Source organism: Hyperoodon ampullatus (assembly GCF_949752795.1).
Source record: "Hyperoodon ampullatus genome assembly, chromosome: X".
NCBI lineage: Eukaryota > Metazoa > Chordata > Mammalia > Artiodactyla > Ziphiidae > Hyperoodon > Hyperoodon ampullatus.
Window position 1 is genome coordinate 19,333,048 of NC_136913.1, and position 16,069 is coordinate 19,349,116.

Genomic DNA, 16,069 nt, shown 5'->3' on the forward strand with positions numbered 1-16,069 from the left:
TTTGGCTCTTATGAGTTTGATCCTTTCTTCCTTTTTCTTTCCTTTCTCCTTTCCCTTTTCTAGATTTGTAGAAATTGGATTTAAGATTCAAAATTTTCCCCTTCACAGGTCCTCAGTAGGCAGTGCATGTTACACATATGATGTGCCAACAGTTAGGAAGACGCAGAATAGCATAGTGGTTAAGAGTATGAACTTTGGAACCAGGCTGTCCAAATTCCAGCCGTCCCACTTAGTAGCTGTGTGACCTTGGATATAGAACTTAACCTCTCTCTGTCAAGTATTAACTCTTTTTAAAAAATGGAGATAATAACCATCTCCATCCATAGAACTTCTATGAGGAGCAAATAAGAACACGTAAAGGGCCTAGAACAGTACCTGCTAAATTGTAAGTGCTATATAAGTGTTTGCTTTCAATATGTATTCCTTTTATATACTTTGGGTTCTCACGCCATATAACTTTCTTTGTATATCTCTAAAGAGTTAGTGTTCAGATATTTTTAAGCACAAAATTTTGGAGCTTCATAAATGTGCTTGAACACGCTAAATGGACACTTAATATGCTTTTATAAATAATCTTGTTCTTTGACACTTCAGAGTATAGGCGTGATTTTTCCAAACCAAGGATATGAATACAAGGAGAGGGCAAAGAAAGGTGTTGAGAAAACTTGATAAAATCTTTTATAATTAATAGGAGAACTGAGCCTTTCTTTTATTGAAATATAATTGATTAACAATGTTGTGTTAGTTTCTGGTGTACAGCAAAGTGATTGTTTTATATATTTTCTTTTCTTTTCCATTATGGTTTATTACAAGATATTGAATATAGTTCCCTATGCTATAGAGTAGGTCCTTGTTGTTCATCTATTTTATATATAGTCGTGTGTACCTGCTAATCCCAAACTCCTGGTTTATCCATCCCCCCCTTCCCCTTTGGTAACCATAAGTTTGTTTTCTATGTCTGTGAGTCTGTTTCTGTCTTATAAATAAGTACATTTGTATCATATTTTAGATTCCACATATAAGTGATATCATATGGTATTTGTCTTTGTCTGACTTACTTCACTTAGTATGATAATCTCTAGATCCATCCAAGTTGCTGTAAATGGCATTATTTCATTCTTTTTTAAACTGAGTAATATTCCATTGTATATATATACCACATCTTTTTTATCCATTCATCTGTTGATGGACATTTAGGTTGCTCCCATGTCTTGGCTATTGTAAATAGTGCTGCTGTGAACATTGGCGTGCATGTATCTTTTTGAATTATGGTTTTCTCCAGATATATTCCCAGGAGTGGGATTTCTGTATCATATGGTAGCTATATTTTTAGTTTTTTAAGGAACTTCCATACTGTTTTCTATTGTGGCTGCACCAATCTGCATTTCCACCAACAGTGTAGGAGGGTTCCCTTTTCTCCACGCCCTCTCCAGCATTTATTGCTTGTAGATGTTTTGATGATGGCCGTTCCTGCTGTGAGGTGATACCTCATTGTAGTTTTGATTTGCATTTCTCTAATAATTAGCGATGTTGTGCATCTTTTCATGTACCTATTGGCCGTCTGTATGTCTTCTATGGAGGAATGTCTACTTAGGTCTTCTGCCTATTTTTTGACTAGGTTGTGGGTTTTTTGTTGTTGTTACTGAGTTGTATGAGCTGTTTGTATATTTTGGAAATTAAGCCCTTGTCAGTCACATCATTTGCAAATATTTTTTCCCATTCCTTAGGTTGTCATTTTGTTTTGTTTATGGTTTCCTTTGCTGTGCAAAAGCTTATAAGTTTGATTTGTTTATTTTTGCTTTTATTTCTATTGCCTTAGGAGACTGACCTAAGAAACATTGCTGGGATTTATGTCAGATAATGTTTCGCCTATGCTCTCTTCTAGGAGTTTTATGCTGTCATATTATATTTAAGTCTTTAAGCCATTTTGAGTTTATTTTTGTGTAAGGTGTGAGGGAGTATTCTAACCTCATTGATTTACATGCAGCTGTCCAGCTTTCCCAACACCACTTGCTGAAGAGACTGTCTTTTCTCCATTGTGTATTCTTGCCTCCTTTGTCAAAGATTAATTGAGCATAGGTGTGTGGGTTTATTTCTGGACTCTGTATTCTGTTCCATTGATCCATATGTCTGTTTTTGTGCCTATACCATGGTGTTTTGATTACTGTCACTTTGTAGTATTGTCTGAAGTCTGGGAGTGTTATGCCTCCAGCTTTGTTCTTTTTCCTCCGGAATGCTTTGGCAATTCTGGGTCTTTTATGGTTCCATATAAATTTTAGGATTATTTGTTCTAGTTCTGTGAACTGAGCCTTGTATTTGGTTTCCATAATCTTCTCTTGATTTGCATGTTACCATTCTTGAAATTTCACACTAGCCAATCAGAATTTGGAGAGCTTATTCTCAAAATGAAAATGTTTATGTACTCGTTGGGGAGGGGTGGTACTCTATTTTGTGTTTTAACTATTTTATACTTCTACTGTTGTAGTTACTCACTATCCATTTTACCACAATTGAGCTCAATGCCCTTAGGATAAATATGAAGGATTTACATCATAACCAAACAGAAAATAAGTGGTATATATAATCATGTCCTCTTCTACAAGATAGATCCACTAGAACACAGTTACTTCCATCCAGGAATTAACATAAATTAATCTTTTGTCATACTTGCTAATCAGGGTCTTTTTAGGTTTAGCAAATAGCCTGTTCAAAAATGCATTTTTGTGAACTATAAAACCATTCTTGACCTCCATTCTCTACCCTGTGTTAGCAATAACTCAGAAGTGTATGATGTCACTAACTCTTCCCTAATACTCCTGTGGATGTATCCGGTTGAGGATATCAGAGAAGAAGCTAAACCAAACCCATATGTTTCATTTTGTTGCCTTTTCTAAGCAATGGGTCAAAGAAAAAAATAAATAAATCTGATCAAATATGTCATCTCCACATGGTACATTTAAGAGTGCTGTTTTATGTAAGCCTTGCCATGGTGTACTACAACCTTCAGAATTAAATTGTCCTGAAATACTGAATCTTTTTTTAAAATTTAAGTATAGTGGACTTTTATTGTTTTGCCTTGCTTTTTATTTTTTGAATAAGCAAATTCCTAATGTCTGCTTTCAATAGGCAAGTTTATTAAAAATTACTTGTCAATAGGATGGAGGAGAGTCAGCGCTGGCAATATTCACAGAGGATTGGTGATGGGGAGAGACAGCCTCCAACAACTTTATTTAATAAGCTGATTGTTACATAACAGCAAGATGATCTAGGTGTTGGTTCATTCTATATGTGGTCCTTTGAAGGCATGTACCTAAGCCTTCAAGAGATGATATAGGTATAAATAATTATAATTATATTATAATAATTATAAATAAATGCCTTACCTGGTTATTTCATAATTTCTGAAGTATTATCATATGTATTTTTTAAATGTAGTGCTAGTTTTGACAGGACCTAGTAACTGGAATGAAAAAGCAATCCTTAGATTTAATTTTCTTCTGTAAAATCCGCATGTGTGTATACACATACATACACACACGCATACATATACCCAAATATATATAACTTAGAATATTAAAATCTCACCATCTATTTTTTGAGTAGCTTTAAGTTTGATTGTGAGGTAATCTGCAAAAACACTTTTGAGCACCCTACCACCAATCCATCTGTTCCATCCTCAGAAATGAGCATTGAAACATTAAAAAAAACTTTTTTGCCAGCCTGTGTGAAATCTGTGGGAAGAAAACAAAACATCATGTTTCTCAAGTATTCTGAGACTTATTTACTGAATTCACTTGGCCTATGTATTCCTTTTCATGTCAGCCATATGTCCTTATAATTGTCAGGACTCACCAGTTTCTGTTTAGTGTGATTATCTTACATTTCTTCCCTAGTTCTTATTCTTGTTTCCCTCTCAGTACGTTATTCTGTGTCAGCTGTTGACAGCTTCATTGGAACATTCACCATAGGCCCAATCCTCTTATCCTTAAATATTGTCTGTCTCCCTCACTGAAGATACAGGCGTCATGAAAACAGATACTTCGTTTCATTTATCTTTCTCTCTCTATCCTCAGTGCCTAGAACAGTACCTGGCACACATTAATATTTCTTAACTCAATTAATGCATATATATCTGCTGTTCATAATAGCATATAAAAACCAAACCATAACTGCAGCAAGTGTTTGGATAAGCATCTTCTAACTGAGGCCTAAGGACAACTTTATCCAAGATAGCAACAACAGTCGTGTATCATTCAGCCTTTTGTGTCTATACATACAAGTTTATGCATACACTTTGTAAAGAGTTTTTATTGTGGACAGAATTTTTCTTCCTAAAAGTAGTTTAATTTTTTAATTGTCTTGTGGAATTTAGGAATCCTGGAGCTCATCGAAGGCAGAAATTATGTCTTATTCATTTTTGGACCCACAAAACGTAGCTCATTGTTCGGCATACAACAGACATTTAATAAATGTTGTTGAGCTGAAAAATTAAGAAGCCTCTTTTTAGTTTCCTTATTCATCCCATGAAGACCTCACTGCTCTTTAGACTTCTGATAAAATGTAATTTCAGTGATATATTAAAAAGTAGTAAATATGAAGTACTGAATTAAAATTCAATAACAAATATTCCTCTAGTGGTATCAACATCATTTCCACCCAAAAAGCACCAAGCCAGTCTTTCCTAAGAGTGCTAAGATTCACCTTGTAGTACAAATTCAACCCCTTTCTTACTACAAATGACCTATAGACTAGATTTTAATTTTGACCTTTTACTAATGATGAGAGTCATTTTAAAAAGGTTATTTGTCATGAAGTTAACTTCTTGACTTACAGTTTATAATTTTCTGGATCGTATGTATCATGCTACTGAATTCATTTGATCCATTTTTTTCCCATTTCTGCTCCAGTCCCTTCTTTACTTCCCATAGTTGAGGTGATCATTACATTGTAGGCTTTGTCAAAATAAAGTTGTGCTTTAAGTGACTTATTCTTAAAATTAAAACTTAAATTTCCATGGATGTGATTTTGTCCATTAGAGAAACAACTTTCCTCCCTCCCTTTTCAAGATATTCTAAGTATCTGATGCACAGTTAACACCACTTGGCATAAATGATGAAATATATGAGTCACTTCAAAGAAAGTCATCTTCCACTTGACAGGGGAGATAATCTCCTAGGAGAAAAACTTCTCAAACACAGTTTTTTCCTAAAAACATGTTTCGATCAGATTATTCCACAATTTAATGATGTTAACTATACTAGTGATTCCAAACTTACTCAAGCTAGTTTGGAAGGTTGATTCTTCCTTACTTTCTTATTTGGGAAGATATATGGATCATAGCTCAGGATTGACCAGTGGGAAACTGTCAGGTTAGCTTAAAGATTTTGTGATTTGATAATCTGATGCAGTGTAAACAGTTATCCAGAATAATGAACACAGGGAGAGACCTGGTGGGACAAAAGACAGAGATTGAAATAGTGCTTTGCTTCAGGCAGTTCCCTACATTGGCAATAGCAACTCTCCTGAAAGAGGAAAGAACTAAGATTTATTTTTAAATTACTATTATTCATGGAAATAAATTTTCAAGATCTAAACAGAAGTTAAAATTGTATATGCTCGTTCTGTCTTTGGAAAAACCTAATACCCTTGTATTTAGAGACAAATTTCCAAAGTATACTACTACTGAGATGTGTTTCCCTTTGGATCATTAAACTTAAAGGAGATTCATCAAAACTAATATTTCATAGTAAAACATATTTTGACAGGCAAGGTCTATAATTTTTTCCCTTCTTAGGACAAATTATATCTGATATTGTTTAAATATCTCTAAAGGAGCATTTGTTCTGAAGAAACAGAACAGCAAAAATATTTGGAGTGCTTTTACATTTAGAGCAACAGAATTAATAGGGCTTTGGTCATCTCAAAACCCTTTATGATGGGCTTCCCTGGTGGCGCAGTGGTTGGGAGTCCGCCTGCCGATGCAGGGCACATGGGTTCGTGCCCCGGTCTGGGAGAATCCCACATGCCGCGGAGCGGCTGGCCCCCTGAGCTATGGCCGCTGAGCCTGCGCGTCCGGAGCCTGTGCTCCGCAACGGGAGAGGCCACAACAGTGAGAGGCCCATGTACAGCAAAAAAAGGGGGAAAAAAAAAAAACCTTTATGTTGCAGATGTTAACAGGTTTGCCCAAGACTTTTCTAGTGAAATTGCATCTTTAGTGTGGGAGCAATTTGTACTACAGCAAATTAGAGCTCATTGAAGACTCCATGTGTTAAGAGTAGCAAAAGGGGCTTCCCTGGTGGCGCAGTGGTTGAGAGTCCGCCTGCCGATGCAGGGGAAACGGGTTCGTGCCCCGGTCTGGGAGGATCCCGCGTGCCGCGGAGCGGCTGGGCCCGTGAGCCATGGCCGCTGGGCCTGTGTGTCCGGAGCCTGTGCTCCGCAACGGGAGAGGCCGCAACAGTGAGAGGCCCACATACCGCAAAAAAAAAAAAAAAAAAAGAGTAGCAAAAAAACACACCCTTTATCTGGGATTATTCCATATATTCTTATACATTTTAAAATAACTATTCCCAAGAAAATAGTTAAGTATAAAGTATAAAAAATTCAGTTGCAATGTTACTGATTTTAATATTTGTTTTTTCAGGTGGCTTAACAGAATTAATATGCTGACTGCGGGATATGCAGAAAGAGAGAGGATTAAGCAAGAACAAGGTAAAGGAATACTTTTTTTTTTTACTATTGTGTTACACTTCCTTTTTCTTGCTGTTTTCCTATACAGTGATTCACTGCTATCACTTGAGAGAAAATGCGTATGTCAGTCTGTGGTTATTTCTCTTCTGTGCGCTTTGAATCCAAACCATAGCATCTTATGGGTAAGGTTTAGTAAATTAAACAGGAAATAAACTCAAATTTTTGGAGCAGCTAATGTGGAGTTCATTCCTGTTTGTTGCCATCTTCTTCAGTCTACTTCCTATGGAGGAAAAAAAATTAAAAAGCCTAGGGTGGGAGGGAGGGAGATGCAAGAGAGAAGAGATGGGGGGATATATGTATATGTATAGCTGATTCACTTTGTTATAAAGCAGAAACTAACATACCACTGTAAAGCAATTATACTCCAATAAAGATGTTAAAAAAAAAAAAAGCCTAGGGCTTCCCTGGTGGCGCAGTGGTTGAGAGTCTGCCTGCCGATGCAGGGGACACGGGTTCGTGCCCCGATCCGGGAAGATCCCACATGCCGCGGAGCGGCTGGGCCCGTGAGCCATGGCCGCTGAGCCTGCGCGTCTGGAGCCTGTGCTCCGCAACGGGAGAGGCCACAGCAGTGGGAGGCCCGTGTACAGCAAAAAAAAAAAAAAAGCCTAGAATTGGTCCTTTATATTGACCCAAGTCAAGGTCCTTGGTGGTGAGTTGTTTTTTCTACTTAGTGGCTTCACAGACATTTAAGTGCTCTTTTATGCAAAGAGCTCAGATGAATGATCCCTTCTTCCGTAGATTATCTCATTTGCTTGTGTTCTTCAGTTCTGTTACTATGTTAGCTCTGTGATCTTATGGAACTTGCCTTAGTATTGACCTCACATGTATGGAATACAGTATCCTGATGCAAAATTGAAATCTTAACAAAAGTTGTAGTCACCGTTCTAAAAGTAGCTTCAGGGCTTCCCTGGTGGCACAGAGGTTAAGAATCCGCCTGCCAATGCAGGAGACACGGGTTCGAGCCCTGGTCCAGGAAGATCCCACATGCCGCGGAGCAACTAAGCCCGTGCGCCACAACTACTGAGCCTGCGCTCTAGAGCCTTCGAGCCACAGCTACTGAAGCCTGCGCGCCTACAGCCCAGTGCTCCACAACAAGAGAAGCCACCACAGTGAGAAGCCCACGCACTGCAACAAAGAGTAGCCCCCGCTCGCCACAACTAGAGAAAGCCTGTGCACAGCAACGGAGACCCAACACAGCCATAAATTAATTAATTAATTAATTAAAAAATAAAAGTAGCTTCACATTTCCCAGAGAATGTTTGCTATACATCCCTTGGAAGCATAAATAGTTCTTTGAAAACTTTTGAGACATCCTGAATTTAAAAGGATTCCACACATTGATACACATATTTCTAGTTGTGTCTCCAGTGGACTTAGCCTGTTGGTCGACATGAAGATTCTGAAAACCTACTGTTTCCTCACGGAGAAAACTTTTTAAAACATCTCAGAGGGCTTCCCTGGTGGCGCAGCGGTTGGGAGTCTGCCTGCCGATGCAGGGGACACGGGTTCGTGCCCTGGTCCGGGAGGATCCCACGTGCCGCGGAGCGGCTGGGCCCGTGAGCCGTGGCCGCTGAGCCTGCGCGTCTGGTGCCTGTGCTCCGCAACGGGAGAGGCCACGACAGTAAGAGGCCCGCGTACTGCAAAAAAAACAAAAAAAACAAAAACAAAAAAAAAAAAAAAAAAAAAAACATCTCAGAACTAATGGTTAGAGAGATGTAAAGAAGATAACCACATCCCAAAACCAATCTTTCAGCAAATATTTAGGTCAGGGGTCAGCAAACTTTCTGTAAAGATCCAGACAGTAAATATTTTAGACTTTGCAGGCCTTAAGGTTTCGGTTGAAACTATTCAACTCTGCTATAGACACATGAAGGGAAATAGCTGTACTTCAATAAAGCTTTATTCATGGACACTGAGATTGAATTTCATAACATTTTTCACATTTTGAAAAATATTCTTCTTTTGATTTTTTTAATCCATTTAAAATGTAAAAACCATTCTTGATCCACAGGCTGTATAAAAACAGGCAAAGAGCCTCATTTGGCCTGCAGGCCACAGTTTATCAACCCCTGGCTTAGAGCCATGCGATGAGAGAATGGGGGTGACTAGAGCAGTGAAGGGTGAGGAGATAGGGCAGGAAGATTTCCAAGAAATAGCAAAATATGGTTACTGCCAATGGAAATTCAGCATCTTATTGAGACTCTAAAAAATTCACACTTGAAACTGCCTAAGAAAAATTAAAGAGCAACATAAAGTAAACGAGTACTAATTTTTGTACCACATGCAACTGATTTAAAAAATTGCTAAGTGGCTGCAAAATTTTTTTAAAAACCTGAGAAGGAGGCAGGATTAATGAGGAAATACTTGGAGAAAATAATCAGTGAGCCTGATACAAAGTTAGCGGTGAAGAGGCAGAGAAGGTATTTTATTAAATATTAAAGTGTTTCTGAATAAGGCCTTCAGCTAACACTCTAATTGTATTAAGGTGAAATAAGCACCCATCCTGCCTGAAATTACATTGAATTCTAGTAGAAAAGATACTCTTAGTACAATATGGAAAGTGAAACATGGGAAAGTACAAACCAAATTCCATGGGAATGAGGCTAGAGAGATTCCTTCTAGGAGGGAAATGGGAAAAAAACATTATGTGGACTCATTATCTGAACTGGTTCTCGCAGGATGAGAAGTAATAAAATAAAACATTCCTGGGAGTGGAAGCAGCATGAGTACTTCCACAAATAACATGGAAACCGTCTCTATCAAATCACTGTGCACAAGCAAATCCCAGCCAGGACTATGAAGTGTCAGGCCACTTATTGTCACATTTCTTCATTGTTAAAAGTTTATTCCCCACTTTCATACTTCTACTTAATTTATAGGCCTACAATTATAGTAAGAGAGCTAAATACACAAACACACATGCATGCACACACACACACACACACACACACCAGCCTTCCTTTTCAAATTACTTTATAAAGCATGAGAACTGTTCTTTAAAAGTGCATATAGATTTATTTCTCAGTTTTTTAAGATGCAAGAATTAGAAGTGTGGGCAATGTGCCAATAGGAGAATGAATCTTGAAAAAAGTCGGTTTGCATGAATAAGGAACCTTGGATTTTCAGGCTTCTGTATTTTATCACTTGGCATTGCTTTGAAGCTGAGCATGGCCTTGATTTTAGTGGATTTCCTTTGTACTTGGCATTATATAACCAAATTTCATTATGGATGAAAGAACTGGTAAGTCATATTGCACATGCACGTTCCAAAAAATATTCATTCCATGGATTCACGCTGCCATAGTCTGTCATGTGTGTATTTATTTTAGTGCCTACTGGAATGTGATAGACAATCATAGGTAGAAGCTAATAGTTGCAGTTCAGGTCTCTATAACCAGAATCTCTGAAATAATTTAGATTTCCACCTAGAGTATACATTCATCAGGTACTCTAACATAGGTCAGAAACATATTAGACTTCCTACCTTACGCAGGATTAGGTCTTACGTATTCTATATAGACAACTACTGGATGCACGTGTCTATTCCACACTTCTGTAGAATTGTTTGACATCTAAGTACCATTCTCAGTAGGGAAGTTTAAACTTGATACAAAATATAGCTCTTTGAGAATTGGGAATATTTCAGAAAGATGCAAAGGAATAACTGCCAAACACTGTTTCTATTTAAATACTCAGTACAGCTTGGAAGTGACTCTTTCATTGACTTAAATAAAAGTTTAGTGAATTGGTGTCTTTAACTACAGAAGTATAAAGGATATGGGGTTCTTTTTCATTATGCATTGTTTTACTTAGAGTAAACAGGGTTACACTAAATTCTGCCAAAATCATAATTTAGCTAATTATCTGCTAATCATTTTTCTATATTTTTCCAGCTTCAAATCAGACATTCATGACACATTATTTTCAATCACATACAAGGTCTTTGTAAAGCTTTAATTACATAAAAGTGAATGAAATACATTGTATTTCTTTGATAGTTCTAGATGAAAAAGTCAATTTCTTTCAAATTATCCTTTTGTATCAACATGAGAAGTAAAATGGAAATTTTCCTCTTCTGTTGATGGCACTGTTTATTCATGATTAGTTACTTGTAAAATTGAATATCACTGCAAGAGACATTAAAACTATCCATTTATTTTGTGCTAAATAGAGAGCTAAGAAAAATAAATTAATTTGCTCTTAGAATGAAAATCAGACTGGTTTCAGCCTCTGGGAAGCAGTGTGCCTGTAATTTTCCACACAAAACCAAAATGCCTAAATTTTCTGTGTAGCCTCTTCCCTGGCATTGCTCTCTCAAAGACACACAGGTTAGTGTGTGAAATGAAGTTAATTTGCAAAGTGGTGTTTCAGCCTTTTCTTAGGCAACCCAAGAAAACTTCGGTTTGATGGTGTCTTTTCTTTAATAAACCAAGAATTACATCAAATAAAGGATTAGAATTCTTCCTAATTTAGCGGGGGTTGCGGGGGGCGGGGGGAGGAGAGAGAGAATCTCCTAAATCTGTCACTTGTAATAATAGCTATAGAGATCTTGATAAAATGGTGATCATCTCCCTCTCAGTGTGCTGATAGGACCCCTTGAGGAGCTAACTCCTTGAGACCCAAGGTCTCGGTGCAAAGGTGAAGGGGGAACTCAGCACAGGTGCCATAGTTTCTGGAAATAGTGGGAAGGGTAAGCAGAGTGATCTTCACAAACCTACTGCTTGGGAGCAGGGTGAGGGGGTGCTTAGTACCTCCACCTCCAGCAATAATTTCCCAGTAGTATTTCAAGCTCCCACAAAACTACCCAACTGAGGCCCCAGAGCTCCAGAATTCACTTTTCATTGCTGGAACTTGCCACAAGAAAAAACTAATGTCTAAGAAGATGAACACTAGCCATTTATCTCCTGTGTGATCTGGGTCAGACTGTCCTGGCATGCTACCTACAAATCCACCCAGTATTAGGGATCTTAATATTTATTGAGTGCTTTCAAGATGCAAGGCGCTTGAATATACGTTACCTTAGTAGCCCACTCACACAACTCTGAAAGGTGGTTATTATTAGCCCCCTTTTACAGATGACAAAACAGACTCCAAGAGGTTATGTAGCCATCACAAGAACACAGAAATGGTAATTGGTACAGCCAAGCACTGAACCTACATCTGCGCGAGTATATAGTTCATGCTTTTCCCACCAGTGTTTACTGGGTCCGTTTCTGGGCAACTACCTCAATTCACATTTGAGGGGAGACTTAGTATGCTGCCCAACACTGGTGTGACCCAATGTAAAAACCAGATCTCAAATTTAGGTTAACTAGTGTTTGCTTATCCTTTACTCAAAGGGAATAATTAAAGTAGGAATTGGATTTTCAGAGACCTTGTATTCTGAGGCCTGAATATAATAATCTCCATTGCTAAAGAATTTTGAGCAGCAGGAGGAGGGGGGCTTGAAGGATCATGAATATATGTCACATTAAATTCTCCCGCTAAGTCGTACAAAGAGTCCCAGTGACTTGGCCCTTCGAGGCTTAGAGCAAGGCAATTTCTTAGTTCAAACTGCAGTTCTACTACTTTCTATTTGGTATATTATAGTAAGTACTCAGTAAATATTAGCTGTACTTATTAATCAGCACCACAAGGAAAATATATAAAAATATTACAGTATGGGAATTCCTGGGTGGATAAGGGTACCTGTAAAAAATATGTGCCACAGTTTTTCACCTACATCTTAATATTAGTTAAGGTTCTTTTGTGATTTAGATTTTCATAAGAATAAGGAAACTTTTGTTTTAATACCTTTTCTCTTCTTTTATCATTTGAAATTCATATGGATAATACTTCTAGGTTTTTCCTTGTAAATCACATAAAGAATTAACCCAGCAGTTACAGGGTGGTTGAGATATTGGTAGAACAGATTCTGATGATTGGCCTTTGTGCTGTATTTTACTTACTTGACTAATGTATCTCTCGGAGTTTTTCCCCTTCCCTCTTGCCTGAGGTCTGCCAAGTCACTTTGTCTAGCGGCTTACATTTTCTACCCTTTTAAGTAGTTCTAGAAGTTTGGAACTTACAGCCCACATCAGCAGATTTGCCCTTTTGCGTTTGGCAAGAATCAGGGTTTGCCGTGTGTTTCCAAGTAGAGGTGGGAGTATGATGTTATAGAGATTCATGTCAGCATGACTCTGGAAACAGTGACTGTTAGATAACCAGTGAACTGAAGCCACAGAAGAGGATTGAGAACATTATTTTTGAAGCTGTTTATACCTGTAGAGATCTACAGCAACCTATGTATTTCTTCTTTGAGTGTTCATCTTTAGGATAAAATGATACACCTTTAAGAGGCATCATGTGACATCATTCATTAATTGAAGCTTTAAGTAATTTGGTCTGGAATCTGAAATACCCTAAACCTTATTTGACTTATGCAGTGTCTTTGTCTTAACTCCTTCTTTTTTTTTTTTTTTTTTTTGACGATGACAACAAGAGAGCAAAATTCAATTTGTAGTGTTTGCCAATTTCCATGGTATAAATACTCCCACCATGGCTGATTCTGAACTCCCAATGCAATATCAACCGTTGGCAAAATTCCAGAAAATTTAATAATCAGCCTTCTCAAGCTGTGACAAGTCAGCTCCAGCACCCCACTGGAGGCATATTGCCCTACTGAAAATTGTGGCTATGTGTAATTGCTTGCTTTAAAAGGAGGTTGGAATTAGGTGATTGTACTCTTCCTTCCTCCTCAAAACCCAACTGAAAATAAAAGTTGGTGGGCCTGGAGTAGCGAGTGCTGGGGAGCAGGGTGTCGGAATGGAATTTAAACTTCCTTTTGTTAGCTGGTAGTGTGTGTTCCTGAAAATATGGCTAGAAACTTTTAATGGAATGTTGATGTATCCATGTGTGTGAATTTTCAGATTACTGGAGTGAGAGTGACAAGGAAGAAGCAGATACTCCATCAACACCCAAACAGGACAGCCCTCCACCCCCCTACGATACATACCCACGGCCTCCCTCCGTAAGTTGCCAGTGGGAATATACTCAATATAGCATCAGATTCTTTGACCTGAGACATCCCCTTTGTATGTTAAAAAACATTATGTAGTGAATTACATGTCAGACCTTGGGGTTTTTAGGGGCAAAGAAAACAGGGAGTCTAAAAGCAATAAGGGAAAAAAATTTTAAGTATACAAAGAATATTTATTCAGGAGAAGCAGTCACCACAGATTCCACACTAGTAAATATCTTACCAGTTTTATTAAGAAAACATACCATTTGTGTCAGAGTAGCCTTCATGAAAATATCAACAACAAAAAAAAGTTTTCTTAGAAAAAGATATATACATTGACCTTATGTATTCTACACTAACAAAGTTAATTCCTATGTCCTTCAGAAGCAGTTGTAAAAATTTATATTATATCTGTATTGAACATGTTTTGGCATGTAGCTTTTCAGGCAGCCACGGGGTCTGGTTTAATGTATATGTGTTTATGTGGTGCTCTTCTTCTTAAGACTTCTTAAACCTGTGTAAATTATTCTGTGTACAGACTGTACCGTGATCTTTACAATTGTCCTGGTTTGTTTTATGCCCATTTCCCATCAGAATTACCAAAAGAGTCTCAATGCTGTCCCATTTTAGGCAATACATTGCATGGTCACGGTACCATAAGAGTCAATTCTGCCTGTCTTGAGACTGAGTCTTCCAAATAGGAAATGGAAGCTGGATTTAAGTGACAATAGCAGCCACCTAATTCTACCTCCATATTACTCCAGGGGATTTTTAACAAGAAAGGTGCTGTGCAAGATATTCATATAATTCTAGACCACTTCTCAACCTTGGCTGTGCATGAGAATCACCTCTGGAATGTTTTAGAAATGCAGATGCTCAGGCCTCATCCAGAGATATTAAATCAGAATATTTGGGACTGCAAACAGCTCACTGGACTGGACTGTGAACTTTTTGAGAACAGGGACCCCGTTCTATTCATTGTACATCCCTATGGCCTAGCACAGCACTGGTACTTATTTATTAAGTGCTCAATAAATATTTCTGAAATGAATGAATGAATACTTTTGGCTAAGGACTAAAAGGGAAGTCACATTTTTAATTGAAATGTTTGATGACAGTATCTCTTACCTAAGGGAAAAAGGAGAAAAGTAGACAGAAATGCAGAATTGTTCCTCTCCGTATACACATTTCCTTAATAGATGCTACAGTGTACCAAGTGCAACAGACAAATGAAATAATGAAGTCAGTAACAAGATATAGTTTATATCATATTTTCCCTCTTTCCCTAAAACATCAGGGTCTAAATAGTTCCTTTAAAATATTTGTAAACGTGGGAGAAAGGGAAACTGCAGCTTGACCAAACCGCTCTTTAATCATAGCAACTTGTGAATTTCAAGAGGGAAACTACTCACATTGTGATTAACATGTGGGAAGATAAACTGGCTGCCCACAGAAGATGCCACTTAACTTCTCCTTTACCCAGAGGGGAAGGTGTACTTTCACCTTAGTCGGGCTTTTCCTGGCCACAACCTCAGCCTCAATCGTAATGATCACATCTAACAAATCTGGCTCCTCCTGCCAGGAAGGGGCCTGGGCTGGTCTGCTAGCCCCCAGAGCTAGAGTAAGGCTTGTCCCGGTAGGGGTGCCTGCAAGTCTTTTATAGCATTCACTTGATGCCCGTCCTTTTCCTTGGTTGTGCTTTGTGCTGTAACATATATTCCCAAACTTTAAATTCCAAGGATAAGAATATTCCATTTTTCTTTTGTGTTTATGTGCTCTGAAGTGGCTATGCTCAAGGCAAATGCTAACTCCCATCAGGGTGTAATCTCATCCTTCCTACATTTTTAACTCTCTAGAAAGTGCCACAGAACTGACAAGACTATAAGAAAGCTTATCCTTGACACTCTAGGAGCAGACATTCACCTATGAAGAAGAGGAAGGCTTGTGTCCAATTAGAGGCACTTTGTTTTCATATCCAAACTCCTGTTTCCTTGCTCTCATCCCCAGACTCCATAAAATCTGGAAATATGCATTTGGCAACAATTCAGGATTTTGAATGCATAGAGATTTCAAAACTTAGGATTTTTTTTGTTAGTTGCTAAATATTTCTTACATAGGCACTCACGTTGCCTTATACTTTGTTGTAAAAGCTTGCACTAGTATGTCACATTTTTCATGAGAGCCCAGCATGGCTGTATTTCAATACATCCACGTTTCGGTCTCTTAAAATGTCAGCTGGGGCCTAACTTTGAGATGGTGGAAATCAAATGTGTTCCTTGGTGATAGGCATGGTCTGTTATTTCTGTGGAGACTGATCAGAGG

General features: G+C 38.0%; 1 protein-coding gene across 4 annotated transcripts in view; it reads left to right on the top strand.

The window, feature by feature from the left end:
* Positions 1-16,069, top strand: part of CNKSR2 (connector enhancer of kinase suppressor of Ras 2) — a gene marked incomplete at both ends in the record, with an annotated part of 259,781 nt that overhangs the window by 204,291 nt on the left and 39,421 nt on the right. For all 4 annotated transcript variants that reach the window (XM_079727709.1, XM_079727710.1, XM_079727711.1 and 1 more), the window contains 2 exons: positions 6,641-6,708; positions 13,656-13,756. In XM_079727709.1, the coding sequence (XP_079583835.1) occupies positions 6,641-6,708; positions 13,656-13,756 (169 nt within the window). The remainder of the gene's footprint in view (positions 1-6,640; positions 6,709-13,655; positions 13,757-16,069) is intronic.